This window comes from Augochlora pura, chromosome 8 (genome assembly GCF_028453695.1).
Source record: "Augochlora pura isolate Apur16 chromosome 8, APUR_v2.2.1, whole genome shotgun sequence".
Taxonomy (NCBI): domain Eukaryota; kingdom Metazoa; phylum Arthropoda; class Insecta; order Hymenoptera; family Halictidae; genus Augochlora; species Augochlora pura.
This window is the reverse complement of record NC_135779.1, coordinates 3,758,692-3,786,679: the sequence shown is the minus strand read 5'-3', so window position 1 is coordinate 3,786,679 and position 27,988 is coordinate 3,758,692. Positions and strand designations below refer to the sequence as shown.

Below are 27,988 nucleotides of genomic sequence, written 5' to 3'. Positions count from 1 at the left end.
AAATGAGAAGATGAAGAGATTTAATAAAATATTTCTCGTTAAAATAAACAAAATGAAAGAATAAAAGATACAATGAACGTGAAATCAATTTTGTTTAAAAATAGGCGAAATAGGAGAATAATAAAATAATACTTGTTACTCGATAAATGCGAGATCGAATAAAAATAAGCGAATTATTAAGCAGCGTTTAATAAATATTATTTAGTAAAACTGAAGAAAATCGTGTGCGAAAAACGAACGAAAGGCTTAGCAATTGGTCACCCCGAACCGGCTCCGCAAGCCGTGCGCGTTTCTAACTCGAAGAGCGCCGGCAATTCTCGGTCGCGGTTTCGACCGAGGCGAATTCTGGGAAACCGTTCGACACACCCTGCGCGTAATTACTCGATGGTTAATCTCTCCAGGGTGGACGGTCTGTTTCCGTGGAGCGGAAGACCGTCGGAGAGACGGAGAACGGTGGAAGAAAGATGGAGGGAGAGAGAGGGAGGGAGCGGTATCCGTGGATAAGGAATCGCTTTGGACGGGGCCGGTCTCTCGGCGTCGCTATTTTTGCGTTCCCAGAGGAGAAGAACAAGAACAAGAAGAGAAGTAGGAGGAGGAGGAGGGGGAGGGGGAGGAGGAGGTGTCACGCACACAGAGAAACGCCGCCCGGATGCGTTCGTGAAAAGTCATGTGCCGTCGCGCGTGCACGCCGCACACGAGCGCGCGACCCGGACGAGAGCTTGTGCATGCTAGCCGCACGAAATGTATCTTAACTTTTCGATCTTTTTTTCCCTTCTCGGCCGATCAGTGGAATGTTTCGGGTTTGCGGTCAAAGTCCTAATGCAGTCGACGCGCGCCGATGTACCGCACATCGGATGCAATCTGCATTCGCCACGAATTTCTAGAATGTTTAGCCTGCTACGGTGTTCCGCGGACGCGAGGCTAAAATCGAGCGCAGCGGAAACGGTTCACCATCGTTTGCTATTAGCAATTGTACATTCCCTGGTAAAGAATATCGAAAGATTTTTTTAACTAGCAATAGCTTTTTTAAAAGTGGACTAGGTTAATTTCAATTTTCGAAAATGGTGGGACAATTGAGGCGTTTAGGTGGGAAGTGGATTATTAAGTCTAGTTATTTTAAAATATTGATGATTCACGTTTTAATATATTTTAGAATATTGATCATTGATAACTTGGTAGGTTGTTAAATTTTTAAATAGTTAGCTCCATGTCTTTAGAAAATGGACTTAAATTTAATCTAAATACTTAGGTGTTCGTGTCAATTTTGCTATTACTTGGAGCAAGAAAGAGAAATAGGAAGATCTCGTTTTTTAACTCTTTTATCTGAGCTTAGAATGGAAATTTGAAAAATACGTTTTATAGATCTCAATATTTTATATGCGTAGTGAAATTATTCAAGTTGACGTATAATCAAGCGACAGTCAGTAAAAAATATAAAGATTACCCGTTTTAAATTAAAAGCCACAAAAAGACTGCTTCCTTTAAAACCTTTAATTATATCTACCTAGTTCATAGCAAGTTAAGATTATACTATTTGTTGTTCGACTGTTTATACCAGGTTCAGATAAAAATTGAAGAAACTTATCCGAAACATATTTAAACTTTAAAAAGGAATTCATAAATTTTATTTTTCCTACTTAATCTTACGTATCATTCGATACTGTTCGTTCAGCGAAAAATAAATATCGTGACACCTTTGTATAAACTTAAGCGACCACAAACGGCTAATGTATATTCGATCCATTTAATCCAATTTGAATCAAGTTGCTGTTATTGAAAAGGTTTTCGAATACCATTTGCCAGGGGTAGTATACTAGCAACTCTGTTTTGTGCAGCTAGAAGTGCACCGAGCGACCACGACGCTACGGTGCATCGTCTCTCTCCCTCTCTCTCTCTCTCTCTCTCTCTCTCTCTCTGTCTCGTTCCCTCTGCCTCTGTCTTTCGAAAAACACGCACGTGCGTGTTGGTGGTCACTGGCATTCTCAAGCGCGCAGGTAGATGCAACGCGAGGACGCCCACCGTAGGGAGGCGCGCGGCCAGGGAACCGCGCCGGCGAAGGGAAGGGAAGGGAGTGAAGTTGCATCGAGTAAGCGTGCAGCGAACGGCTCGGCTCGGAGCGGATCGGAGCTCTGTTGCAGCGGGGGATGGGGCGGTGAGGGGGAGCCGGGGAGAGCCGGGGAGAGCCGGGGGGGACGAGGCGAGAGAGTACGGTAGGGGGCACTAAGAGTAGGAAAATTCAGGTCGCGCCTTGACATACTTGTACTTACCACGTGCATCGGCCGTCCGGCGCATGCGCCGGCCGCATTCGTCTCCTCGTCTTCGGTGCACCGCGGTGCCGCGATGCAAGCTGACGCGCGCGGACTCTCCACGAGTCTCCGTCCCGCCAAAACGGACGTCCGCTCCGCGAAACTACCGCGACGCTTTTGTCCGCCTCCCTGGAACACACAAGCTTTCCCTTTCCGGGTCGACGCAGATAAAACCCTGGCCTATTAACAATCGGACCTTTTTGCGACCGCATACGTGCCCAGAGGGTGCCACGGTTTTATTTAGGAATTTTTTCGAGACGCGGCTTTCGAGATAGTTCTTGGAAACGCGATGCTTCTTTTCCAGGTATTCGTGAAACTTGGAGATTTTTCGTTTAGAATATTACGTGAAATAATTATTATAATAATTGACTCGTTCATTAATGATTACTACTAATCGTGTACAATATTGTTATCGTGTACAGTTTGCAGAAATTCGAATTCGTCGTGTCAAAAGTGCAATGCATTCCGAGAAGTAAAGAAATCGATAAGACGGCGAGCGTTCCATTGTTTTCGAGCCGAGTTCCGCTTTCGATCGATCGCCGGCCAGAGTTCCGGGAGCGCATCGATCGGCCGGTTCCTGGAAAATCGCGATCGAACCGGAGCTGCATCGATGTCGCAACGATTTTCGTGCAGCTCGATATTCGAGCGGTGGATCGAGCCGGCGGACATCGGCGACCGTGAACGGTCTCCGAAAGAAGCTATATAGCCGCATCGATCTAGGAAGCAGGAAACGCAGGGAAGAGAGAGAGAGAGAGAGAGAGAGAGGGAGGCGAAGCGTCGACAGAAGTCGAAACACGCGCGGGGGTGACCGCATTAATTCCGGCATCATCGGTCGATTACGAGAACGCGAACGGTATTACGAAGCCTCGTGATTTCGAGCCGGTTCGACCTAATTTCGTTGCGGCGTCGCCACCGTGAAAACGTCGGCTCGGCGCCGCGCGTTGCCGCGGTCCTTCTCGCGGGCTTTACCGCGCGCACCTTCTTCTCGCGGCCGCTTCTTCTTCGCCCTTTCTTTTTTCTAGTTCGTCGCCGGGTGGTTTTCGTCGGACCGCGGATCGTTGTGTGTTCGGTCGAGGCGGGAGAGGAAGTAACGGAGAATGAGAGGGAACGTGCCAGCGCGGATCACTCGAGCCGCTCGCGGCGCGCGGGACGAATTCCGTGAAAATAGATCGCATTTCACTGACAGGGGAAAATGGCGTAACACCGTTTTCATTGCGCGGAATCGAGGTTACGGTATTATACCGCCTCGGATGATGCCGAGCCGGGGCGGGCCGTGCCGGGGCGTTACATCCACCTAGCCCCCTTTTCAGCCGCAACACGGAAAAATGTATTTTTACCCGACGAATTGTGCGACCGTGTCTCGGGGTTTTCGAAAGCGCGCGGCGAACCACCGGCAACGAGGTTAAACCGAAACAAAAATCTGACAGGCCTGGCGCGCGTCGATGCGGCATCCCCCTGGCGAGACCGTTACGTTCCCCGACGACGATGAGAGCGCCGGGAAATCAAAATAGAGTTCCTTAGGGTTGGAGAAATTGGAATCTGTAATAGAATATCATTTTTAATGGAACGTATTAATACGATAATATTAAATAAATATTGAAGGATATCCACTTCAAGTTACAATAAAGATAAGACAGAAATTCTTAACGTAATTAAAATTATTTCAAAAAATAAACTATTCGAATGCCTTTTTAATTATCGCTGTTATTTTATTAGCAATTATAAATTTAAGTCTCTTAGATAATACACTTATTTTATTTTTCTCAATCTCAACCCTTAAATATCTCGATTTCACCTAAGTCCACTTCTATTAAAATTGATATATTTAAGGGTTGCATTTAAAAAAAAGAGTAAAAAAATATACAATACCAATGTATCACACAATTTACACGTACCAAAGAGAATTGAATTTACAATTCCTATTAAAATAATAACAATTCTAATGTCAAAAACACACCCTTTCATATCATATAATTACACACATAGAACAATAGATCATGTTTCTACGCTTCCATTGAATCGACGCCGCATAAAGAATGCTTTTGCAGACAATATAATAGTCCCCCGATCAGCTGAAAATTTATCGCATGGTTTTCACCGTTCGCAAGAAGACGACGGAACCGGGTCCTCGCGGCGAAAAAGTTTTGATTTCGTTGCAGCTGGGAAAAGTGGCCGGGTTCACCGTCGTAGGGAAAGGCGAGTCGGATCGCGTCGGTGCCGCTCGAAGAAAAGAAAAGAGCCGAGGAAAAAAGCGGCATAGTTTCACTGTCCGCTGTTGCGGTGCGCGGATTCACGCGACCTTAAGCCGCGTTCCCACAGTGGAATCACCTCACCGGCGTCGTCGACCGAGATTTCTTTTTCACCGCGGTTCCTTACTCGATGTCTCCCCGATTTCAATCTGTCGTTCGAACTTCCAATGGAACGACAGCTACCAAAAGTTCCGAGATCGATCATCGCGACGATGACACTGCTCGGAAGTAAAGCTTAAATCACTATACTGTAAATCACTATGGTGTAAATCGCTGTACATAGTCTACATACATAGTCGGGCAGAAAATTAATTTGATTAATAATTAACGATTATAACTCGTTAGTTATTATAAGTTATTTTAAACTAGTTATAATGAGCAGCGAATTGTAATTTTTAATAATTATCAATCAACACCGATTGTTGAGATCATCGCAATCATGATTATTACAATTATGTATCATTATACTATATTGATACTAATGGATACTAATGATATTACTATCACAAGTATGGTTATAATTACATCATCACAATTATGCTGAAATTTCCAATGCTCGAATTAAAACTTTTAAAAAGAATACCGTACATATAGGTACACATATGTACTCCATATATACCACAAATAAGTTACATTTATAATATTATATAGTAATAACAGCGTGAACGGTATTTCTAGAAATATTAACATCATCTGCAAACAGTCAGATTTCTTTCCTTCACCGCCATCTTTAAGTCGTCGGGTGCATCGCACCCCCTCGACAAGTACCGTTAACAGACAACCCCAAATCCATCGTTTCTTATTCAAAGCGCTCGTGTCCCGTACACGACACCAAACACCAAATACGCCCACATGGTTTTCAACAGAGTTCAAGTGCAAACACCGCGGAGCTTGCCTGCGTCACTCTAGGGTGAATTCGAAAGCAATGATCATAAAGTGAGAGCGCACGATTCCGAAGCCCGGAGAAGGCAGGACTCGGTCGAAAGGAAACGCGGCTTCGCAGGGAAGAGGAAAAAGACGAACAGCATTATAATTTACAGCGTATCGACTTCTTTCGTAACCATACGAACGACGACGATAACGCGCGCGCAGGGAAATGGTGTCACGGGAACGAGTCACGGAAATTAGCGAGCCGCGCGCGCGAACCGCTGCTTTGATCCGAGAGAGTGTCGCGCGCGGTTCTCTGAGAGACAGCGCGCGCGCGCGAGAGAGAGAGAGAGAGAGAGAGAGGAGAAGAGAGAGGTGGCCGAAGGGGGAGACTCGAAATTAGGAGAGCAACAGAGACGTATTAGGGATGCACAGGGACGAGTATCGAGGCGGCCGGTCGATCGAGGAAAAGGACGCCGATAGATCGCGCGGCTTGGAACTTGGAGCGCGAGCGAGTCGTGCTTAAAGCGATGCAACGATGCAAAGCCGAGTAGCCGGCTTATCTAGGCCAGGGCTAGCGTGGCGAACGAGCACGTTCTTTCGCGAGCGCGAGCTGCTCGTACATGCAGCGATCGCCGCTCTGCACGTGCATGCATACGCACGCCTGCGCCAATGGAGAGACCGTGGATCGCAAGCGTTAACGGCCCCAAATGTCTCTCCCAGAGTCTCGTGCGACCAGTCCTCTCTCTCTCTCCCGCTCTCTCTCTCTCTCTCTCTCTCTATCTATCTCACTCTATTTCTCTCTCTATCTCTCTCATTCTATTTCTCTCTCACTCTCGCTCTTTCTCTTTTTCTATCTCACTCTCTCCACCCTCTCTCTCGCTCTTTCCCTGGTTCTCGTCCTCTCTTGCTCTTTCTCGCGCTCCTTGCACCGAGCTCCACAAGCTCGAGCGATCGCAGCAGAGCCACCGATGATCTCAATCTCACTTTCGATCCGCGCCGCATAGATCCGACCGCTCCGCAGCCGCGATTTCCACCTGCGACCACCTGTGTCACGCTCCTGTGCCACTTCGTGTCGTACAGGTTACGCTGCTCGAAACGCGGTACATACTGCCAAATCTATTCGATCGTCCTAAAAATTTTCTTCCTCTGTTTCTAGACTGCAGAGTTTACGCGTTTACGTCAAAGAAGAAAGTGACAATTTTAACTTGATTTAATAAAATATTTTACCCCCTCGCGGGACTATTACTTTGCACGATACTGAATTAATTAGCACTTATTCATTCTTTTAATAGAAAGAGACGTTTTGGGATTCTTGTATGACTCCATTTAATATTTAATATTTATTATATTTTGATCACAGAATCTTGTTTAAATTCAGAACAAGCAAAGAACATTTATATTTTCGTATTTGGTTTTATTTTTAGTTTTCATTTAGTTATTTTTATAGCGCAAACGGATAATTTTATGAGATTGTTGATGTATTTGTCGCGAGGCAGCGAAAGTATCAACCAAACAAGTGATACAGATATATAAGTGGAAGCTTTGGGATCAATGTGACGTTAACAAAAAGATAAGTGTGTTACTTGTGAACGCTTGTATTATATCACAGCATCGAACATTAAAAAGGGAACCTAATAACCGCCTGGTCGTTTAGGAGACTCCGTTCTAAAGTCGATATCTCTGCCGAATGCGACATGGGTACATGTCACAATTTGGAACTATTCTCGAGAGCGACTCGTAGGTTCGCCTCGAATCCATCGCAGCCGATCCTCTGGAGCAAAGCTCGCCGTGCCGTTTCAGCGAGGCCGTTTTATGGGACACGGTGTTGACCGAAGCTCAACCGAGTGAGCAGGCAGAAAAAGAAGAAGGAGAGATGTTCGTCGAAAAACAAGACGATCCCGCGTCGCTGTTTGTTTACTCCTCGGGACTCCCGCGCGTCCCTCCGCGCCCCAGCGAGACGCCGGCAACAAAGTGGCATGGTAATTCGAGGACAAACACTGCGTTCGAGTGTGGTTTACGTAACCGCGAGAGACGGGACCGAGTGTGTGTCCCCTCCCTCTCCGGAGCAGCAGCGGTTTTTCGGGCGCGGGTTCGCGTGAACACACCTGTGCGCGAGAGACGAGTTTCCCGGAATCGCGTTCGACCGATCTGGTGCGCGTCAACCGACAACTATTTAATAAAACAACGACCGACGAACCGGAACCCGGAGATAAAACTCGCCGAGGGATCGGCGAGCGCCGTAAACCTGTCCGCGTTTTTGCATCGTTCGCTCGAGTCTCTCACCTGGAGACCGGGGATCGATCGCCGCACGAAAAACTCATAATTAGACTGGCGAGGCTTTATGCGCTCCCGGACAGCCCCCACCGCTAAAACGGAAACGTTTGTATTAACGAACCGTGCTCGGTTTTTCCTGGGAATCTTTCTTTCGGTATCCGTTCTAACCATCTCGAAATACTGCGCATCAAATGTTATAAATATAAACTAGGATTACGTGCCCAATAACTAAGACAATCTCGGAACATCAAATATACCTGACAATTGGTCTATACTTAGGTACGAAATAATAAAGTCGAGGAATATGAAGAAAGAACAATGGATAGCAATGAAATTAATTAATAAAAGATAAAGGTGTCTGGATAAATATATGAAACACATAAGATATGCATTATATAATACAGAGTCATAAACACCTGTATATATATGTACATATGTATTTGAATTGTTCGAACATTATCGACAGTGGATGATGATGCAGCAGAGTAGGATGTAACATGAGTATATTGGCAGCTTTGTAACACTCTGGAAGCGATTTGTCTCAAGCTAAATTAGTGTACTATATTTTGTAAGAAAAGGTAAAAGGTTTGACCTGGCACCATCGGCGAACTGTTAAACGATGCTCCTATGTCCGCACGACATATTATAATAGCCATGGGGGCGAAATAATCAAAGTTCTGTAAAGAAAGTATTGTACATACTAAATAGTCTGAAAAGTTCTTATCCATTTAATGTGGACATCCTGACCGAAGATATACAGTCTTCGATCTCTCAGATCCGTCAATAATCATGGACAAGAAGATCGCAGCGGATCTAATTAAACGGTCGTGTACCCGCGTGGATGTTTACCGAAAGAGACGGTCCGGCAGGTCTGGGAGGGAACCGCTAAAAGAATAATCGAAGGAAAAGGCGCGAGGCACGGGGTCCGATCGGCCCCCTAATTCTCATTAATTCGTCGGCAGCGAAATTCCGCGACAGGTTACGCCAGCGAGCAAATTTAACGAGCCGGTGCCGGTGCCGAGAAAAAAAGGAAGGAGTAGGAGGAGGAGGTCTGGTCCGCGGGAGAGAGCGAGCGGAACGAGTCGGGCCGGGTTGGGCCGGGTCGGGCCGGGATGATGACCGAGGCGGCGATCGGGCGAGACAATCGATCGGCCGGCCGGCTCGTTCGCGCGTTTATTTCCAAAGTAGGAAGGAACTCGAGGCTCGTCCGGGATCGATTCGCGGCGGTGTTGGTTCGCGGCGCTGGTTGACGCCGGTAACTAGAACTCGAAGCAGGAAATAAAACCTGAGTCACATTTAACCGCGTCGCATGACGCAGCGTGCATGACAGCCGCTCGCTCCGTGACACAAATGAAGCGTATTTTTGTGCGAACGAAAGGGGAGTCGTTGGCTGGCTATCCTGCACGCTGCCGTCACCGTGCGCCGCGCCGCGCCGTGTCGGTGTTTTCCATCGTGCTCTCCCCTTTTCCCGCCCGCCGGGCAACCGCGAGAGAGAGAGAGAGAGAGAGAGAGAGAGAGAGAGAGAGAGAGCGCCGCGTTCTCTCCATCGCCGCGACACCATGAAAATGCGCGACGCGTTCGAAATCGTTCCGGGGGGATTGAAATTCGTCGGACGTTCTCTGCCGGGCTCGCGACGCTGCGCTCTGTGACGTCAATGTTTGAGGAGGCATGTAAACGCGCGCCGGATACCACGGAGATACGATTTCAAGGATGCGCCGTCGTCGCGAGAAGGCGTCGACGGATCGCAATCTCTCCGGCGAATAATTATTTTATTCCCGGAGTTCCTCGGCATTCCGTTTCCCGTCGTCCTCCCGATGCCCCGTCGTCTTCGCAGCAGCCGTTGTCCCCGTGGACGTCGTCTTCGCAGCAGCCGCCGTCCCGTTTTCACGCGCGAAGCATCGCGTGCCCGCGCTGGACCGATTAGACGCACACGGCCCTTCCTGCCGAGTCATCTCCTCCTCGCCGGAGAGGAGAGACAGTTTTTCGCCCGGGCGTCCCGGCTGCCCCGGTGCATCGTGCAGGGCATCGGCTTAAAAATAGGTCGCCGAGCAACAGGATGCGAGAAATAAGACTCGCGGAAGGTGTTCGTCTCTTCTTGGTAGCACCTTCTCGCTACCAGGCTCTAGCCGCCGTCACCGCCGCCGCCGCCGTCGCCGCGTGGCTTTCTTTCTTTCTTTCTCCTGCACTCTCTCTCTCTCTCTTTTTCTCTTTCTCTCTTTATCTCTCTCTCTCTCTCTCTCTCTCTCTCTCTGTTTCTCTTGACATGTTTCGTCTCGCTCTAGACCGGCGAGCGTGTTGTCTGTGTGCGTTCCTCGGCTCCCTCGGCCCCTTCGACTCGACTCGACTCGGCCCGCGAGAGTTGCAGTTGCAGTTTGCACGCTCGGTGGGGGTATGCAGGCCTTGGGAGAGTTCGCTGCACCTCTCGAGTCCGTCCGTCCGTCTGTCCACCGCTCCCCTCGCTTCTAACCCTCCGCCTTGCCGAGCCGCGTCGCACACCCTCCTCCTCCTCCTCCTCCTCCTCTTCTTCTTCTTCTTCCTCCACCTCCTCCTCCACCTCCTCCTCCTCCTCCTCCGCCTCCTGGTGGTTCTCGGCTCGTTCTCTCGATCCTCGGCCGTCGACGATTTCCCCTTTCCAAGTCGCCGGCCGAGACGTGCACATGCAACCGGCCGCTAGCTTCGCACATGCATGCACGCGACTCTACGCTCGCGTTCTCTCTCCTAGTGGACACGGGCTCGAGCGTGTTCGTGTGCCTAGCGAGCGAGCGAGCAAACCACCGCGTCCGTCCATCCGCTCTCGTCCGCTCCTCGCAAAGGCGCGAGCCTCTTCTCCTCCTCGGTTCTTCTCTCCCCCTAAGCCGATCCACGAGAAACAGATACGCGGCGCGATCTTTGGCCATCGAAGCCTCTCGAATCTAGGCTCACCTGGTTTCGAGAAACTCGTGGTCCTTCGCCGGTAATCGCGCTCGGAAACTGGTCCCTTCTTCTGGCAGCCCGTTCTTTCCGAATGGAAAATTTGCGGCGACACGCTCCCGGCTAGCCATCTGCACGCCGTACACAACTGTCGAGAGGAAGTGAAGCTACAACGGCGGGCTGCTTGCCGTAGCTTTTGCACGGTTGCTCTCCGGGAGCGACGCAATACCGCCGTTCTTAGATGAAACGCCTTCTCTAGCGATTTAACGCCTTTTAGAGTATCTCAAGACATTTGGAACAACGCGTGTCATTTTTCTATTTTTACCACCATTTCTCATAAATGTACCATCGACGATGTTCATGACAGATCTGAGCTCTATTCAGCAAATTCTCGAAAGATATTTTCGAAGATATCTCTTGCTGACTTACAAGCCTCTCTAGTGTTTTTAATGTAACGACGATAAATTTTATATAATGCTGAAAATTGAGCAGCGAACGATTTAAATGCTCCGCGCGAAGACTGTCACTGCCTCCATCTTGCAAACGAAGATAGAATATGCTATACATTTCACAAATCTCCGAACGTGGTACCATTTATTTAAGAATAATATTGTTAACCCTTTGCACTCAAATGACCGCAAGGCGCCACTAAAAATTGCTATACCATTCTTCAATATAATTGGACGCGTCTATATGCATGGTCTGTTAAAATAGCAAACATTAAACTTGCCAATAGCCTCAATTTCGTAAACAGCAATAAATCGTAGAAACCAAAAATACATTCGGAATATAATTAAAATAGCATCGAGCGCGTAAGGGTTCGTTTAAAGTTTCACTTTCGAACAGTGGGAGTAACGTTAATCGCGGCCATTATAACTAAAGAACGGCATACGCGAATAGCACTTGCCAACTGGTGCGCGCACTTCAGAACGCTGCTTCCGCGATAGAGAAGTGTCGCGGCGGTTAGTTCGCGGCACCTTGAACTTCTCAGGCGTCCGCTTCTGGCTATAGTGCTGAAACTACCGACGGAAAGTGAAGAGAAGTTCCATATTCGCGAAAGGAACGAAGCCGGCTCGGAAGCGCGGAAAGCTGGAACGGAATGGAGATCGCGGTAGCGATTCCGCGGGATCTCCGGGTTCTCACGCGGTCAGGTCGCCACGAGCGTTAGATCGAACGGCTCGGGAACCCGGGGAGGGCATAACTCATTCGCGCGCAACGTTTACGCTTGGGAATAATTTGGCGGTGCGCTCGTTGGCCGTGGCTGCGCGCAGAGGCAGTAAACGCTTTATCGGAGCCGTATCTGCGGACCTCGCCGGCGCACCTGCGCGCTTCCGAGCGACGACGACGAGGCGGGCGTACCGAGCGGAATCGAGCGGAGCGGAGCGTGTGCGCCGCGAGCACGCTGAGGCAGGTCCGGGTGCGTCGATTGTTGCTAAAACGTTCGTTTATTGTGTCTACAAAGTCGATCGCGGCCGCACACCGCTTGGCACGGTTCCACGCCGAGCATACACGCCGCGAGAGACCGTGTGCAACTCGGTTCTCTCCCTCTCCATCTTTCTCTAGCTAGCGGAGCCCTTCCTCTCTTCATCCCGTCCCTCTCTCTCTCTCTCTCTCTCTCCCTCTCCCATGGAGAGCGGCCTCTTCTTGGCAGGAAGTCGAATCGCATTTAATTTACCATGCATTCGCCGCTGCCCACGAATTCCTCCGGGCTATTTATAAATTCGTGGTTATATTTAGCGGGGCGATCGCCGCTCGTTTTTCTTCTTTTCCCATGGAGAAAGCCCGAGCAACCTGGCCGATCGGGCCTCATCGCCGTCCCTTCGGGAAAGAGACCGTGCCCGGGATGCTCGTTTCCTTGCCAATTGGCAGGCACGAGGCCCTGCTCTTGCGGCGTCGAGCACGGTATTCTACGAACCTCGTGGAACTCGTGACAGTACGTCAGGAGGAGGCGCGACGATTTCCTGAATTCCGGGGAATCGCGGTCTGCCTTGTCCGAGCAAGGTAGATCGTCTCCACTTGCGTTACCGGTGCAAACGGATATAACGAATCGTCGCTCTCGAGACAAAGCATCGCGCGATCCATTCCTCTTGATTTATGTGTGCTCGCAGGATCAGGTTTGGATTGGTAAGACGCCTCGCGCTAACGTAACTGTGCCGATACGATTACACCGATGCGACGAGCGCGTCAATCAAGGATGTTTGATTTTACGACTTTCGTAGCTTTGCGAACGCTTGATATTTTATCTCGTTGCATCTCGCTTCTCACTGAGACGCCATTTAACACTTAGACTACAATTCCGTGGAAGCTGTTATGATCATTTTAACTCGCGAGATTATCTCTTAATGTAAATGGATTTAACTTCTTGCGCTGTAGCAACGTAAATAGGAATTTTATGTATTTCATCGAAATTGAAATAAAATGTGATTCACGTTTCTAATTAAAATCTGGGAATAAATGCCGATGAAAACATACGATAAACGAAAAATATATATTGCTCGTTAGGGAAATTATTTGAAGAATGAAGCAGTGCTAATCGACGTGTAAAAGAAATCATTGCGCAAGGGATTAAAGGATGCCTAAATTGGTTCACTTCTTTTCTTAAATATACCAGCGATAAGATGCGACTGCTGGCCTCCCACGACGACAGTGTATAAAATTATATATCTATATTCCATAACACTGAATAACTTCATGCTTTTATAATCAAACAAATTCAATACTTCCATATGCCTTTTCCCAAACCATTTGGATATCAAAAATTCATCGATATTCGGATATCAAAACGGAGCTAAAAAATTCAAGGATAATAGAGTCGCTCCGCCGAAGTGCCCATGTATTGCACGTCCCCGGCCGGTCGCGCTACACGTCCGGAAGAGCGTCCATTAAAGCGAAGCCAGTCTTCGACTTCGTTTCGCGGCAAGCTCGGCGAACTTCTGGCGCTCCTTTGTCTCTCGCTTCCGAGGAGAGGGGCCAGAAATCGCGCGACCGGTTAAGGGTTAATTCGCGGATCGGTGGTCGTCGAAGAGGAGAAAGAGAGAGAGTGAGAGAGAGAGAGAGAGAGCATCGGTCGAAGGACGACCGCCGCGAGAGGAGCGCGGGCAACGCCCAGCTCTCGATCCTCGGATCGTGGTCGCGCGGAATAGCGAAATAAAGAAGGAACGAAAGGGAGAGGCGAGCCGAGGAGAGACGAAATAAAGAAAGAAGGAAGGAAGGCAAGAAAGAAAGAAAGAAAGAAAGAAAGAGAGAAAGAGAGAAGAGGCGTTTAGCGACGAGGAGGGCCACGGCTGCGGCGGCCGGTTGTTCCGGCCGCGTGTGACCGAGCACATTGTAGACACAATAAAGGGGAACGCTTTAAACAATAACCGTCGCGGCTCGTTTGGCCGGACGTGGTAGTCAGTCGCGCGAGCGCGAGCGCGCGCGTGTGAGCGGCCTCAGCTACCAAGCTACCAAGCTATGCCATGCGTGTGATTTTCGCTCGGTCCCTCGCGAGTGTGTGTCAGCTGGTTCGAATATACGGACTGCGCGCGGACCTTGGAAGCCGTTCGTAGCGGATCGAGGGAATCTTTCCGGTTCTCGCGGACGCGAGCCAAGGGGGATTCTTCTCCTTCTTCTCCTTCGTTCTCTTCGTCGTCGTCGTCGTCGTTGTCTTCTTCTACTTCTTCTTCTTCTTCTTCTTCTTCTGGTGGCGAGCGCATCGTCGTCCTCGACGCGCCTCTCCTCCTTCCTAGTAAACCCGCACACACCGTGGCTCCCCACCCCGCCGGTTTTCGTGTTCCTCTGGCTGTGGCACACCGAGCCGGGAATTCTCCCTCCCTGAACCCTCCCCATTCGTCGTCCGGGGAGGAAGAACAGAACAGAAAAGAAAAGAAGCGAGGACACGACCAAGAGGAGGAGGAGGAGGAATGCTTTCGTATCGACGGGGAAATTAGGACGACACCGGCGTCTCTATACGGTTTCCTAAATTCGATCGCGTTCGCGTTCTGCGTAGTAAAAGTAGCCACCTTGTTATCCGGCCGGCGATCGGCGCACTTTTAATTGGATTATTAGCGGCGAGCCGCCGAGCCGGTACAGAACGCCTGGCGACGAAGAAAGCGGCGTGGATCGCGCGCGGTGAGGCCGCGCGGCGGGGAAGTCGCGAGAGAAAAATCCTCACGATAGGGAAATTGCCGTAATAGCCGGTGTGTTATGTGGAACGTGGCGGCGATTTCGCTCGCGACTCGCTCTCCGGTTTGATTCTCCGTCTCTCCCTCCCTCTCTCGAACCGTCTCTCTCTCTCTCTCTCTTTTTCTCTTTCTCCCTCTCTCGCTCACCGCGGCTCCGTTGGCTGGCCGCGCGAGTCGGCTTATGATTTCGCGCCCGCGAAAAGGAAAACGAGCCGGCACGCACACACGCCGCCACGGATCCACGCACCCTCGTGTCCTTGGAAAGTCTGGATCGCGAGATCGCGCTCCTTCACGGTTTCTGACACTCGCCGAGGAGAAGCGGCGCCAGGCGTCTTCTCTCGATCGCGGCATGGCAACCGGGACCCTCCGGTCGTCTCGTCTCGTCTCGTCTCGTCTTGTCCTTTCCTCTCCCGCGACCTAATCGACCTAAACCGGCCCCTTGGCCACCGGCTGCTGCCCCGTGGGGCACGGATCTCTCGGGGAGCCCCGCGAAGTCGAGAGCAACGGAGCCACGCCTGCAACCCATCGCGCGGATCACGTCCGCGTCGCCCTTGCCGGACACTCGGAACCCAGAGTTCCAGTTTCGGCGGCGCTAATAATTGATCGGCGGGATCGATAAGGCTATCTAGCCGGACCCCCGTCGCTGGGTGGGTATCTTGTGTCAGGACGGTATCGCTGCTGGGTCATGTTTTATTCAAAGTCGCGATTGAAAACTGTCGTATGGCAAAGTAATAGATGATAGAAGGTATCCAGGAGCCATTAGGCGAAGTGACAGAGGAGGGCTCACCTCTGACAGCTGTCGAGATCGAATGCGCGCGGTCGGTGTACGTGCGAGCGGGTTAAAATCATTGCGTCCGAAGTCAGATTTTCGAAAATTCTGACTCGTATCGGGGAATGTAATCGATACGCGCGAAAATGTTAAAACGGCGAGTGAAATAGATTCTAACATTTGTATAAATTAACTGAACTCTAAATCATCTTAACAGTAAACTTGGCTGGGCCGAACAATACGCGTGTTAATAAATAACAGCGATCCTCGTTTCTCATAATGAGCAAAATATGACTTACCCTGCTATTATTCTAACTCTCATAGAAGATTCTAATTATACATTTATGAATAATTGGTTCGGTAAATTGTCAAGCGAAGAGGTAAACGAGACAGTGCGTGTACAAACATCCGATGACGGATCGAGTAGTTGTGGGAAATGCGATGACTAATCTGCTCGAAATTCTAGGATTTAGTCATTACGGAATAGTGCAGTTATCAAAGATGTTTGCTGCTCGATATTTAGGTTAGTCCAATAAGCACTGGACGTCTTAAAGACGACCATTTCACGTTCATTTCAGATCCGAACGTCTTCCGTCCTAAAATGGACGTCCTTAAGATGTTTTACACCGGACGTTAAATGAACGTCCAATTTAGTACGTCGTTGAGTCTTTGACATCGACGACGAACCAGAAAATAAAGATGACGATGTGAATTTTGTTTCCACACTTTTTATAGAAATTAGTCGTCAAGAACGCACCGATCAGATATTTGTTTTCTATAAAAATGGCTTTTGCAGAAGTTCACCTATTATAATATAGTAAATTTTCCCCGATTGCTCTTTAGGTTCTGAACAAAAATGGAGAGCATGGAAAACGGGGATACAATTGCTGGAGTCTCGCGGCACATTTTTATAGTTATTGATAATTGACAGTTGTAAAAACGAGCCGCAATTAAAATAATTATAAATAATTGAAATAATTTTAGACACGTCCGTAAGCATGCATAAGACGCGCATAAGGCGCCTAAAAGGCGTCTCGATTTGTAACACGTTTCTAAGCCGTTCGCAGGACATTCGAGACGTCCTTGTGCTATCTGAACCATCGTCCACGATTAACAGCAACAGACACCGGCTCTGCCAGCGCAAGGAAATCAGGAAAGGGTTGCTCTCCCTAACGAGGCAAATTTTTCCAATTGGATTCAAAATCGCGTCGATTCGATGGTCTCGCGACGCGCCGCCGCCGCTCGAGACGAGACGAGACGAAACGAAAGGATGGGACCGGGACGGGGCAAGGGAGGAAATGATCCTTGTCGACGAGAGAAACGTGTTGTCGAGGAAAAGTGCGCGTTAGTCTCGGCCTGAATCGCAGGCTAATGCCTCTTCCTCCTCTGCTTCGCCTCCTCGCCGCGCCGCGCGGCTCGCGCGCCGTGCTCTGCCGGCAACAAGAAATTAAAATCGTCCTCCCCGGTGCCGCTTTAACGAAAGTCCGAACGAAATTTTGCGGAGAGATTCTCGCTCGACGATTTCGCTTTCTGCCGCGTCGCTTCTCGCGAGGAAAAAGATTCACCGACTTTTACGGGCTTTTCTAACGCCTCGCTCGTGCCGGTCTCATTGGGGCCTAGCACGCGAGGATATTGAAATTTCGAGAACGCTGAAGCGACGGCTGTACGCATCGTTCTTGGTGAAATATGGTTGCCGTCGGCGATTAAAGGTGTGCGAATTTTATGCAGCCGTGACGAAGTCGTGTGGATCGAACGGAAAATGACGAAATTGTTGGGGATAGGAATAGTGACGCGGTTAACCCTTAATTATTATATCAATTGAAATTTATTTTATCACTGTTAACGATCTTATTGCGTTATTATTGTCATAGAAGTGGTAAATGAAAGGTCAAAATCAACTGTTGTTACTTTTTATCCGAATAGGGGATGAGACCAGCTTGAATAGTCCGATTAGTTAAAAGGAAATATATCAACCATATTCCTTCTGTTACAATTTTCATTACAATTGTATCATCGCTACAGATGACTAAATAATTAATTAGTAAACAGTCTCGCGGTACAATAATAGAGAAAGCTTCTGTTTTGTATAAAAATCAATTTCATCATAAATAGCAATTTTAAAATTGATTGTCACTAGATACTAATCCAGATAATTTATTGGAGTACAAATAACATTTTCTACCTAAAAAGAACCACCGTCGATAGATTAAATATTAAGATCCTATGCAATCGTATCGCTTATTTCACAAAATCAAATCGCAAAAGTATATCGCCGAGCATTCGATAATCAAACTTCTGTAAGAAAATGGCATTTGATGCTAGAAAGAAGACGAATCGACTGTCACCCTATGGCAAGCGTCGAGGGTGAATCGCATAGAGAATATCTCCGGGTTTAGGGTATCGAGAAGATCGACTCGGAAAGAAGATGGCTCGCAGCGGAGCGACTCCGGCGCAGCCATAGTGGTGCATCGATTGAAATCGCGATGCCAGAAAGAGGGTAAATCGAGGCGACGTGTTCCGAGGCAGTCGGCGCTAAAGGTAGATCAGTGGTCCTAACGACGCTCGTAGGGTATCCCTGTGTCGTGGTGAATCAGGATGCTCGGAGCCGCACGCCAGGGATATTCGGCCGATAATTCGGCGCCTCCGGCGGGAATGATTTACTCGGGGCTGGCCAGATTACGAAGGGTACTGTGTGGCAGTACCTAATAGTAGAGTTCTCTCGGATGCTGGGTGGATGGAATGCAAGCGGCTGCAGGTGCGCACGCCGCGTGGACTCGACACGAATGCGTGTCAGTGGAAACGAGTGGCGCGATTCTTTGTCGGCTCTCCGCGAGCCGCTTAATCGAATCGTCTCTCGGCTGCACACACGCTCGTCGTCTCGGCCGGGGCTCCGCTTCTGCGCGCCGGAGACTGGATATTGTAATTGCAGGGAAACACGCGGTCCGCTCGCAGGGGAGAAAAACGGCTAGATACACTTTCTTCGCTGTCGCTCGGACAGGAAACGCGTCTCCTGCTCCGGTGCCCCGGTAAAAACTGCATTTCTCTTTCGGTGCTCTCCTTCCAGAGGCCGTTTCGCGCCGCTTTTCCCCGCCTCGTCTTGCCCGCGAGACGTCGAAGCGGGCGCGCGCGCGCGAGCGCCACAGTCCCGCAACTCGAAAATCCCGCGGTCGCGCGCCGGTCTCCTTTTTCTCCGACGGCGAAATCGGTCTCGCGGATTTCGCGCGTAGAAAGCCGTGGAAAGAGAACGGGGAGACGAGGATCGGGCCCGATCGCGCGGCCCGTTGGAAAATCGAGGCGCGAGCGATGGGACCCGCGGACCGCGAAAATGAAAGTGAACCAAAACCGTCTGCCCGGAGATCCCGAGCCGATATAGACCGGCTACCTGCTAATTAGAAACTTTGTTGCACCGCGGGGACCGTCGGCGACCGCATCAGACTAATTGCTGTTTAGTGTGCCAATATGTGTATGCGATGCCTTTTACCGATCTCCCCGCGTCGATTTAACGCGCGGATGTAGAACGAGACTCGAACAAGACCGAATCGATTTCCCTCGCTCTTCCAAGCCCGAGCGACAGCGATGATCAAAGACCGTCCGGCAGCGTCCGCGGCACCGAGGAGTACATACATCTTCGGGCTGTGGGGCACGGCTCCTTTCGATACGAATGCTGACAGGAGTGGAACAATCGCGAGCGTTCCGAGATGATCTCTCGCGGTCGCCTCGCCGGATCAAAGATCGCGGTTTTCCTGGATCGGGCGTCGTCCCGTTCCGAGATCGGCGACGGCCGACGGATTTTCTCTGGCAGACCGTCGCGGCGTTTCCGCGCGAAAATAACTTGTCGCCGGAGCGGATCGCGCGCGGCCCGCGCGAGCCTCGCGACGCCGCATCGCCGAGGAACGACAAATCGAGGACCGCGACAAGCGCTCGCGCGCGGTTCCTCTGACCGTCGCCCGCGCGCGCGCTGGACCCTTTAAAGAAGACGTTCCTGGCCTTCGTCTCGCGCGGGGCTGGCAAATCTGCCCGCCGGGATAAGTCACGTACGTTCCCTCTGACCGGCCTCTCGCTACTTTGAAACTCCTCGCGACGCCTCGCGTCGCGTCGTTGTCCCTTAAATCACCGAACGCGATCGTCCCGCGCGAGCGCGCGCGCGCTGCCGCCCGCCGATCGGGACATCAAAGGCCCCGCTGTCCGCCGCCGCGGTCCTCCGTCGCGTCCGCGCGTGTGTCACTCGCTGACGCGATTTTACTCCTCGCGGAACACACCGCGGCTCCGTTAATCCTGCGGTTCTTCTCGATTAACTCGGACGCTTTTGCTCTGGCCAGCTGCCAACAACCTGGCGCATAAACATCCGACATTTTCGGGATTTTTTTCACGCGACCGCGCTGGTGCCGCGATCATTGTCGCTGCACGCGAGAAACGAACGCGCCGGGCGGACGACAGGATTCGGGAGATCGAGCGTTTCGTCGAGATGAAAGTAACGCGTCGCGTGATAAATTATGCGAACGCGATGGAGTTGACGATATTTAACTCTTTATGATCGAATTAACACTGAAATCATTTTCGCTGTATGGACAGTAATACGTAATATGTAAGAGTAAGGAGGAAGAACAGAATTTATTCTTTTTTAATGTTTCGATATATGAGATACGATAATATATTTCTCTTTATTTTTTTTACAAAGAAATTGCGTACCATAGGGTTAAATAAAATAATTTATAGAATATAAATAAATAATAGGGTTAAATATTCACATCTTCTCAAGGTTAGAAATTCACCTATCTTTACTCGATCATCTCCTTAATTCTTTTACATATTGTTTACACAATATACACTTACTTAATATCTATCAAATGAAAGGGTTGTCCTCTCTTCGCTCATAGATAAATAAACCAAATCGCTTGGGGACAACCAACGGCACTCGGCGCGATTCTAATCCAATAGACGCCGGCAAAGCCAGGATCCGAGTCGAGAAGAGGGGTTCCGCAGGCGTCGAAGAACAATCGTTTATCTTCCTTGATCCCACCGAAACCCCTCGGATCGGGCGGGTCCCTCGGAAAACCGAGGAGGCGAGTCGATCGGTGCCGCCGATCTCGTCGAGGAACCTCGGAAAACGACGGGTCGCGAGTCGTTGCGTTTTCGACCGCTTTTCGGCAACAATGGAGGCTCTCGCCTCCGGCAGGAAGTGCAATTAAGGCCGGGGCCTGTTTTCATCGTTATCGGGGAAACGTATCGCCGAAACCTTCGCTCGGCAACAGAAGGCGGCGAACGACCCCGCGCCGCCGTTCGTGGCTCGTTACGTTTCCAGGATGGCATCGCGAAACCGTCCGCGGGTCGAGGCGCGTACCGGCGCGAGGAATCGCGAGGAATCGCGAGGGATCGCGCGATTTATCGAACGCCGTGACGCTAGACGCTGGTGTCTGTTACGCGAGCCACGGCCTCGCGCTTACGCACACGCGTGGAAGATAGGCGACCGATAACAGCGCGCCGATAATCGGCCGCGATTTATGGACGATCCGTATCGTCGCCGGCCGAGGCGATCGAGCGTGCCCGAACAAAACCCCGGCCGCGAATGGATCTTTGTGTGGTAACCGTCGTCGTCGTCGTCGTGTCCGAGCGACGACGGTGCTCTATAATCCGCGACAAAAAGATAGCGCGCCATTGTTTCGTAACGGTAAATTATTTCGAATTTATGTGTACTGTTTATTGCGGGGAGGAAGGATTCGATTATGCAATATGCGCGACGATATTTTTATTTGATTTTATTGTTTTATTTCTTGGAAGGAAATAGCACGAGGATCGCTATGGCACGATAAAAGCTATTCAGTCGAAGAAAATATTATCACTTATAATAATTAATAATGTGTTTATTGAACGATACGCTGTTATGATAATTTTATACTTGCTACAGGTAGTTCACAGGTATATCCGTTTTCGCTTGCACGAAATTAACATGGCAATAGATAGCATAAAAATCGCCAACATCGATTGCTGGAGATAGAAATTACGTGAAAAGTTGATTCTTGCTTTAATTATCTTATTCGCTCGAGAATAGTAGAGTGAGATTTTTAAGCTTGCTCGATCTCTCTATTCATTTTAAATTTAAACCGTCCATTTATGCCACGGATGCATAGAAGTCGCAGTGATATGATTAATCGTTTTATTAACACTTAGCCAACCGAATGGGGAGATCTCCCCATTTGAAACTAATTTGATGACCGTGCGGAGAAATTTTTACGCTGATCAACATCGTTAATTCTTAATTTTTTTCCCGCGGGAAATATTGAAGAAATAATTGATGCCATATAAGTCGCCTCTGAAATTTTCGTTTTATTAAATAGAATAATATTCTATGAAATCTTTACGGTTTTCGTCGCTTTCGTGAAACAGTGTAACACATACACTTAGCAGTATAAGTATCTATGAAAATAAATATTAACGTCGATCTCGATGCCATGAGTTAAAATACAGGTTCAGGTGACAAAGAAATGATTCTGATTTATAGAAAAATGATAATAATTTTTGAGCACTAGAAATTAGCACCGACATCCACGCTCTCAGCTTCTCGCGAGGCGCTCACGCTAGCCCCGATCGCTCGCCAGCAATTTCGAACCGAAAGTTGATGCGCGAGAACCGTTGTTGGCCGATCATATATTTGTGAAAATCGTGATTACAATGTTGCTCTACCGTTTTGTCGCGGTTCGATTAATTAACGATACCGTTGCAAGTAGAGCGAGAACCATTGCCAAGTCCGTCACGCGAAATTGAGTGATTTGATATCGTTCCAAGCACCCGAGAATTGGTCAAAGAAAGTCGAGCTTAATTGAAGCTGGCATCCCGTCGAAATTCTCGCGAGCCCGCGCGAGACGGGATTTCGGGTGACTTTAGCAACGAGACCGGCGGAATCGGCGGATCAACGGAACGGTGACGTTTAATTTGGTCGAAACGAGACGGCATCTCGGCTGGCCAGGAACGAGCGGCAGCGACGCCAAACAGCCGTTCGCGGCAACGGGGTTACGAAATCGGTCACTCTCAAGGCTCGCCTTTGTACATGCCCCGTTGCAAAAACACTTCCGACGTGTTCTCCGGCCTCTCTGCACCTGTGTTTACCGGCTGCAACGAGACACGCCGAATTGGAAGTTCCTTCCCGCCGCGACCTCGTACGCACGTTCACCTATTGTGTACCGTGCATACGCAATCGTTCCAGTCTCGTTTTCTCTCTCTCTCTCTCTCTCTCTCTCTTTCTCTCTCTGCGCCCGGCCGCCTGCCCTCCTGCAGACCCAGCAGAGCTCGCCGCTCGATTTCATCCTCGAGAAGACAATGTCAGGGACCGGGGAGACAACCAGGAACGTATTCTGAAAACGTGCTCGCCTAGAACCCGACGCCGATCTCTCTCTCTCTCTCTCTCTCTCCCTACGTCATTGTCCGTAACATCTCGTCCGTCCACAATCGACGGGTCCAGGCGTCCTTTAAATCTGCTTCGCGATCTTCCGTTCGAATTGCCAGAATTCCAATGCGTTCGCGGCAACGAACGTTCACGATATTCGCTAGATCGATTCTACACGTGTTCACGTAGCAGCAAGCTACGTCACGCGAACGTCGCTGTTCTCTGAAAATTTATAATAAAGGCGAAACTTCGACTTGAACGTGATGAAAATTTTGAGAAACAAGGCGAAATTATTCGTTAACTATTAGGTTTATGGTTGATAAAGAACGATGCTTTTGATATGAAAAATATATACTGATATTGATATATCAATATATATATATTAACACCAAAAATAGAAATTAAAATCGAGCTTCGAGTCTTCGAAACGCTTTCAACTTTAAAAAGAATTAATGCACTGCATAATGTCTCTTTAAATATTAAATCTCTACGTAATACCTCTTTAGATAATAAATCTCTACACAGTATCTCTTTAAATCATGCAACTTTTGCCTACTAAACTTTTTCTTGCAACGTCATTTTAGAAGTTATATGAGGTGCACGAGTTGCCTGAATCACCCTGTATAAAAGTTACACGATTTTTCTAATTGAGACTTCGACTGCCGTTTAACCTATACGAGAATGACGAAATTGTTTGCTCAGATTGGGAAATTAGTTTAACGCTAATCTATTATATCTCCCTGATTTGATTAGGAAATATTTTATTTATATAAATTACTTCAGTTTTATGAAACTGTAGAGGTGGACATCGTGGCAGTGTTAAACCATGGAGGATGATCTGTATATCTTAATTCAGAAGTGGCAAAAGTACAATTTGATTCTGTATATGACAAAAGATTAATTTTCGAATTGTTTAACCCTTGTAATATTTTATCAGAGGTAGTATCAATATTAACATTGTAATAGTTACGATAATATCGTAAATACGTACTTTAAATCAAATTTGAAATTAAATTCAAATTAAATTTTATCCACTTGTCATTAATATCTAAACACTGACGCGAAGATTGCTATAAAATAAATATAAATCACTCGTCTATAGAGAAATATTTTAGTAACAAGAGCATGAAATTTGGATGCATAATCCACCTATTTCGCCACATGTCCCCAACTCTCAAATAATCCACGCCCGCGTACGATTAAAAGAGATCCCCTGATTCTTCGCGTTCCGATTACCAATCGCGAGCCTAATAATCACCTAATCACCGTCAGATACACCTGGCAATAAAACTGGCGTAACGTTCCGATAATTACAGGCCACTTAATTTTAACAAGAGCACGGGAACTAATCGCTCTACTGTGGATAATCGAACGCGGCCCCTGCGATCGCATCCAGTGTCAACCCTCATCGGTCCCTGATTTTCCCAGCCCGATAATGCTGGTGGCGCACGGTGTATTTGCTCGGAAAGGAAAAATCCGATTAAAACCAGCTTAATCGTCGTCTGAGCTAATCGAGCAAATTGGCGTTGAGGACATGGTAGTTTCGCACCAGCGAGGCGGGGATCGTCACGGCAAAAACAATGTCGAGAAAAGTGTTCGCGATCCAGGCGGATTCGTCTTCCCGGTTAACAGGTAAATCGAATCGCGTTCGAGTCGGTCGCGCTCCGTTTCTAGCGGCCACGATCGAAGGTTAATGTCATGAGAGGCGGCTACGTCACGAGAGCCAGGCGGTGTGGCTAGGTGTGCATGTGTACGCGCGAGCGCGCGTGTGTGTGTGTGTGTCCTATCCCAATAGACGGGGAAAATATAATAGCTGCGAAGACGGTTCGAAGATGAAGCGGGAGAAAGAAACAGAGAGAGAGAGAGAGAGAGAGAGAGAGAGAACGCAAGAAAAAGAGAAAGAAAGAGAAGTTGAGAAGAGCGAGAGAGGTCGGTCCGGAGCAAACGGCTCGAGACGAGGAGAAGAAAGAGAGAGAAAGGAAGAGTGAGAGAGAGAGAGAGAGAGTGAGAGCAGGGAGAAAAAGGAGGGGAGGATGCAAGGGGTGGAAAAAAGACTCGACGGAGGGAAAAGAGCAGAAAGCGCGAGGGTCTTCGGGAGGACGAGAGGGGAGAGCAGAGGGTAGAGGGTAGAGGGTAAAGGGGAGGGTGGTGGTATCACGGGCTCGAACATTGCGGTAGGCTACGCATGCCGAGCGACAGACGGCTCGCGACTGTGTGTGGGTGCCGTTCTCGCGTCTCTCTGTACGCGAAGCCGGCGGCTCCGAAGCGCGGACACGGGGTCGAGTGGGGACAGGGGATCGCGGAGGCCGAAAAGAACCGAAGTCGGCCGACGAGGAGTGCCGAACGCGGTCGGCTGTGGCGGCTCGGGAAGTATAGTGTGGCGGTGCAGGAGCGCGAGCGAGACACCGACAGTCCGCCGCCACGGAGTTGGAGTGTGAGTCTGGAGTAGTGAGTGAACGAGTCTGGACTAGCGGGCTAGCCCGGTTCCGAGTCAGTCAGTGTGCCACCGGCGACCGTAGCCACGGCGCGGAGAACGTGGATACGCTTCGACAGTTGCTCTGCTGCGTGCTCGGACTCTCGTGTTTTTCTCTCTTTCTTTTTTCGGTCCTGTCTTCTCTCTTTCTCTACCTCACTCTCTCTCTCTTTCTCCTTCCTCTTTCTCTCTCTCTCTCACACACACACGCGCGTTCTTTCTTTCTTTCTCTGGTTTGAATTGACGCGAAAATTACGTGCAGTGCAAATTATCAATCCGCGCGCGGGAGATTCTGGTCCCAGTGAACTGCGAACTGAGAGATTGCCGTAACGAAGTAGCCGGAGAAGGTTTCGTCGGCAAAGTTTCGCTTGGAGCCCTTGCTCGGGGGAATGATCGAACGATCGCGGCGCAACGATCCAACGTAGCGGCGTGAACGTCGCTAGTATCGGAGAGAGATCGTGTTTGCCGCGAGATTCGCCGCGCCGGTTGAGTATCCGGCTGTGCGTCACGCGCGCCACACCGCTCCGCTCCGCACCGCGCCGGAAGAGTTGCGCGCACCTCCCACGAAGATAGATCTCTTCCCTTTCGACCGACCAGTATCTCGATCTCCCGTTGTTGTTGCCTCTCCTCTGTTCGCGGAACTTCCGGATCTCTCCGGCTCCTCTCAGTGGATCGAGTGTGACACAGTGGATATATTACGTACACGTACGAGAACCTCCGGTGACTGCTACGGTCCTACACGGGTATATAGCCTTCAGTGATACGACGAGAGTGACGGTGTTGTCTTCTTTTTGGTAAACCCCGGAGGAAAATAGAAACAGCGTTCGACGTGTACGGACGAGACGCGATCCGTAACGGTGACCGAGGATTTTTTGCGGGTGTGATGTTTGATCGCGCGCCAGTGTCCACCAAGAATCGTTAGCGGGTATCGCAAAAGATGGTAGCGACGACCGTGCCGCGGTGGTAGCCGGGCATACCTAGGCGCGGCGGACAGAATCAGCTCAGAGGAAGGTGAACGCGGATAAAGGTGGCGCGGAGAAACGGCGGCAACGATGCTGGAGGATCAGCCGTTGGACTTGAGCGTGAGGGTGGGCGATTACGCGGAGTTCTCCAGGGACGAGAACGAGCACGACCAGGATCAAGAGCGCAAGGAGCCGATCGACGATTACGGGAACGCGGCCGCGGCCCTCAGGCTCCGGGGATGCTTCGTCGCCGCGTCCTCCACCGAGTACTCCCACGAGAGGGAGGATCGTACCTGTTCCGAGGATTCGGACGACTCGTGCTCCGACAACAACCAGAAGGACGGCACGACGAGGTCGAGGTCCAGGCCACCGGGCACCAAACCCTACAAGAAGAACCTTATGAGACGATACCGTGAGTCCATCCGAACTTACCATCATTCGCGAACGTTCCAGAGACCTGTCGGGTACTGAGGCACTCGGCGCGCTCGATCAACTGCGACCGACAGAGATACGATTTGTCCCCGGCTCCAGGTTAACCGAGATCAAATTTCGATGGAATGCATTTGGTAATATTTCGAGAATCGATGCAGACTATTCGAACACCCGATAGAATTTAGGTAGAATTTTTCTGGGCGAACGCACGTTGGAACTGGCTCCAAAAGGGTTTGGTCGAGACCTAAAATCTTAACAAAGACTCAGACTCGGATTATTTTAAAATATTTTCAAAATCGCTTTCAGAGTTTCAAATGTAATTGTATTTAAAAATATTTTTATCAATCCAAGCCTTGGTTTTTCAAGCGATCGGGTACGTCGATTAGGCTGATACAACCGTGGAGAGTTCGGTCCGTTAGAACAGATTCCGAAGTAGTTTATTCGGAGCACGAGTCGTTAGAGGGAAGCCAGAGATCGCGGATAGACGCGGAGATCTTCGGTGAAGTCCTGATGGATTCGGATAGGGATTTCTCTGGGCGAGGGTCCATTAGGATCGATTCCGAAGGGGTTTATTCGGTAGTTCGGATCGTTAGGGGAAAGCTAGAAATCGTGGATAGACGCAGGTGTGCGGAGAATCGGCGAGCTCCGCTGGTCGTGTCCGGTTAGTGGCTTAACGAGCGGACTGTTAACCGGATACGTCGATCGCGACTCTTCTACGTTCTTGTCACGACCCGGCGAGAGGAGCTCGCGCTATCTACACGTATACACAATGTTTATCAATCCCGACGGTAACAATAATTTTGCGGACCCGTCTTCTGCGGTAATCGTACGTAACTGTTCGGCTATACGGGTGTCTTTATCGTCGTTATTGGTTCGCGGATTCCGCGCGAGATCCCGCGAACGATTTACGATCGCTGTTATGCTGTTTTTCTGTTTGCCCCGAAAGAAATCGGTTTTGTTTATTGGCCGGCTTAACGCGATCCAGCGCGCGACGAAGGTTGCAGCGCTCCCGTGGCGATATCGTTCGCCCGAAAGGATGAGCCGCGGCGCTCCCTCGGCTCTGGCGAAATTTTCGTAGCCAATTTCCTGCAATCTAGGGCGCAAAGATAGCCGCCGCGGTGAACGCGCGAAATCTCGGACTCGATTCTCCTCACCCGGAACGCCCAGCAAGAGTTATCGAGCAGGCGAGATTGCCACCG

At 49.6% G+C, this 27,988-nt stretch overlaps 1 protein-coding gene across 4 annotated transcripts in view; it reads left to right on the top strand.

The window, feature by feature from the left end:
• The window catches only part of Eip74ef (Ecdysone-induced protein E74), a 213,876-nt gene that overhangs the window by 120,089 nt on the left and 65,799 nt on the right, over positions 1 to 27,988 (top strand). The window contains exon 1 of one of the 4 annotated variants that reach the window (XM_078188678.1): positions 25,621 to 26,769. The exons of the other annotated variants lie outside the window; for them this stretch is intronic. Within the exon in view, the coding sequence (XP_078044804.1) occupies positions 26,448 to 26,769 (322 nt within the window). The 5' untranslated portion in view covers positions 25,621 to 26,447. Of the gene's footprint in view, positions 1 to 25,620; positions 26,770 to 27,988 lie in introns of those variants that run through there. 4 annotated transcript variants of the gene reach the window in all.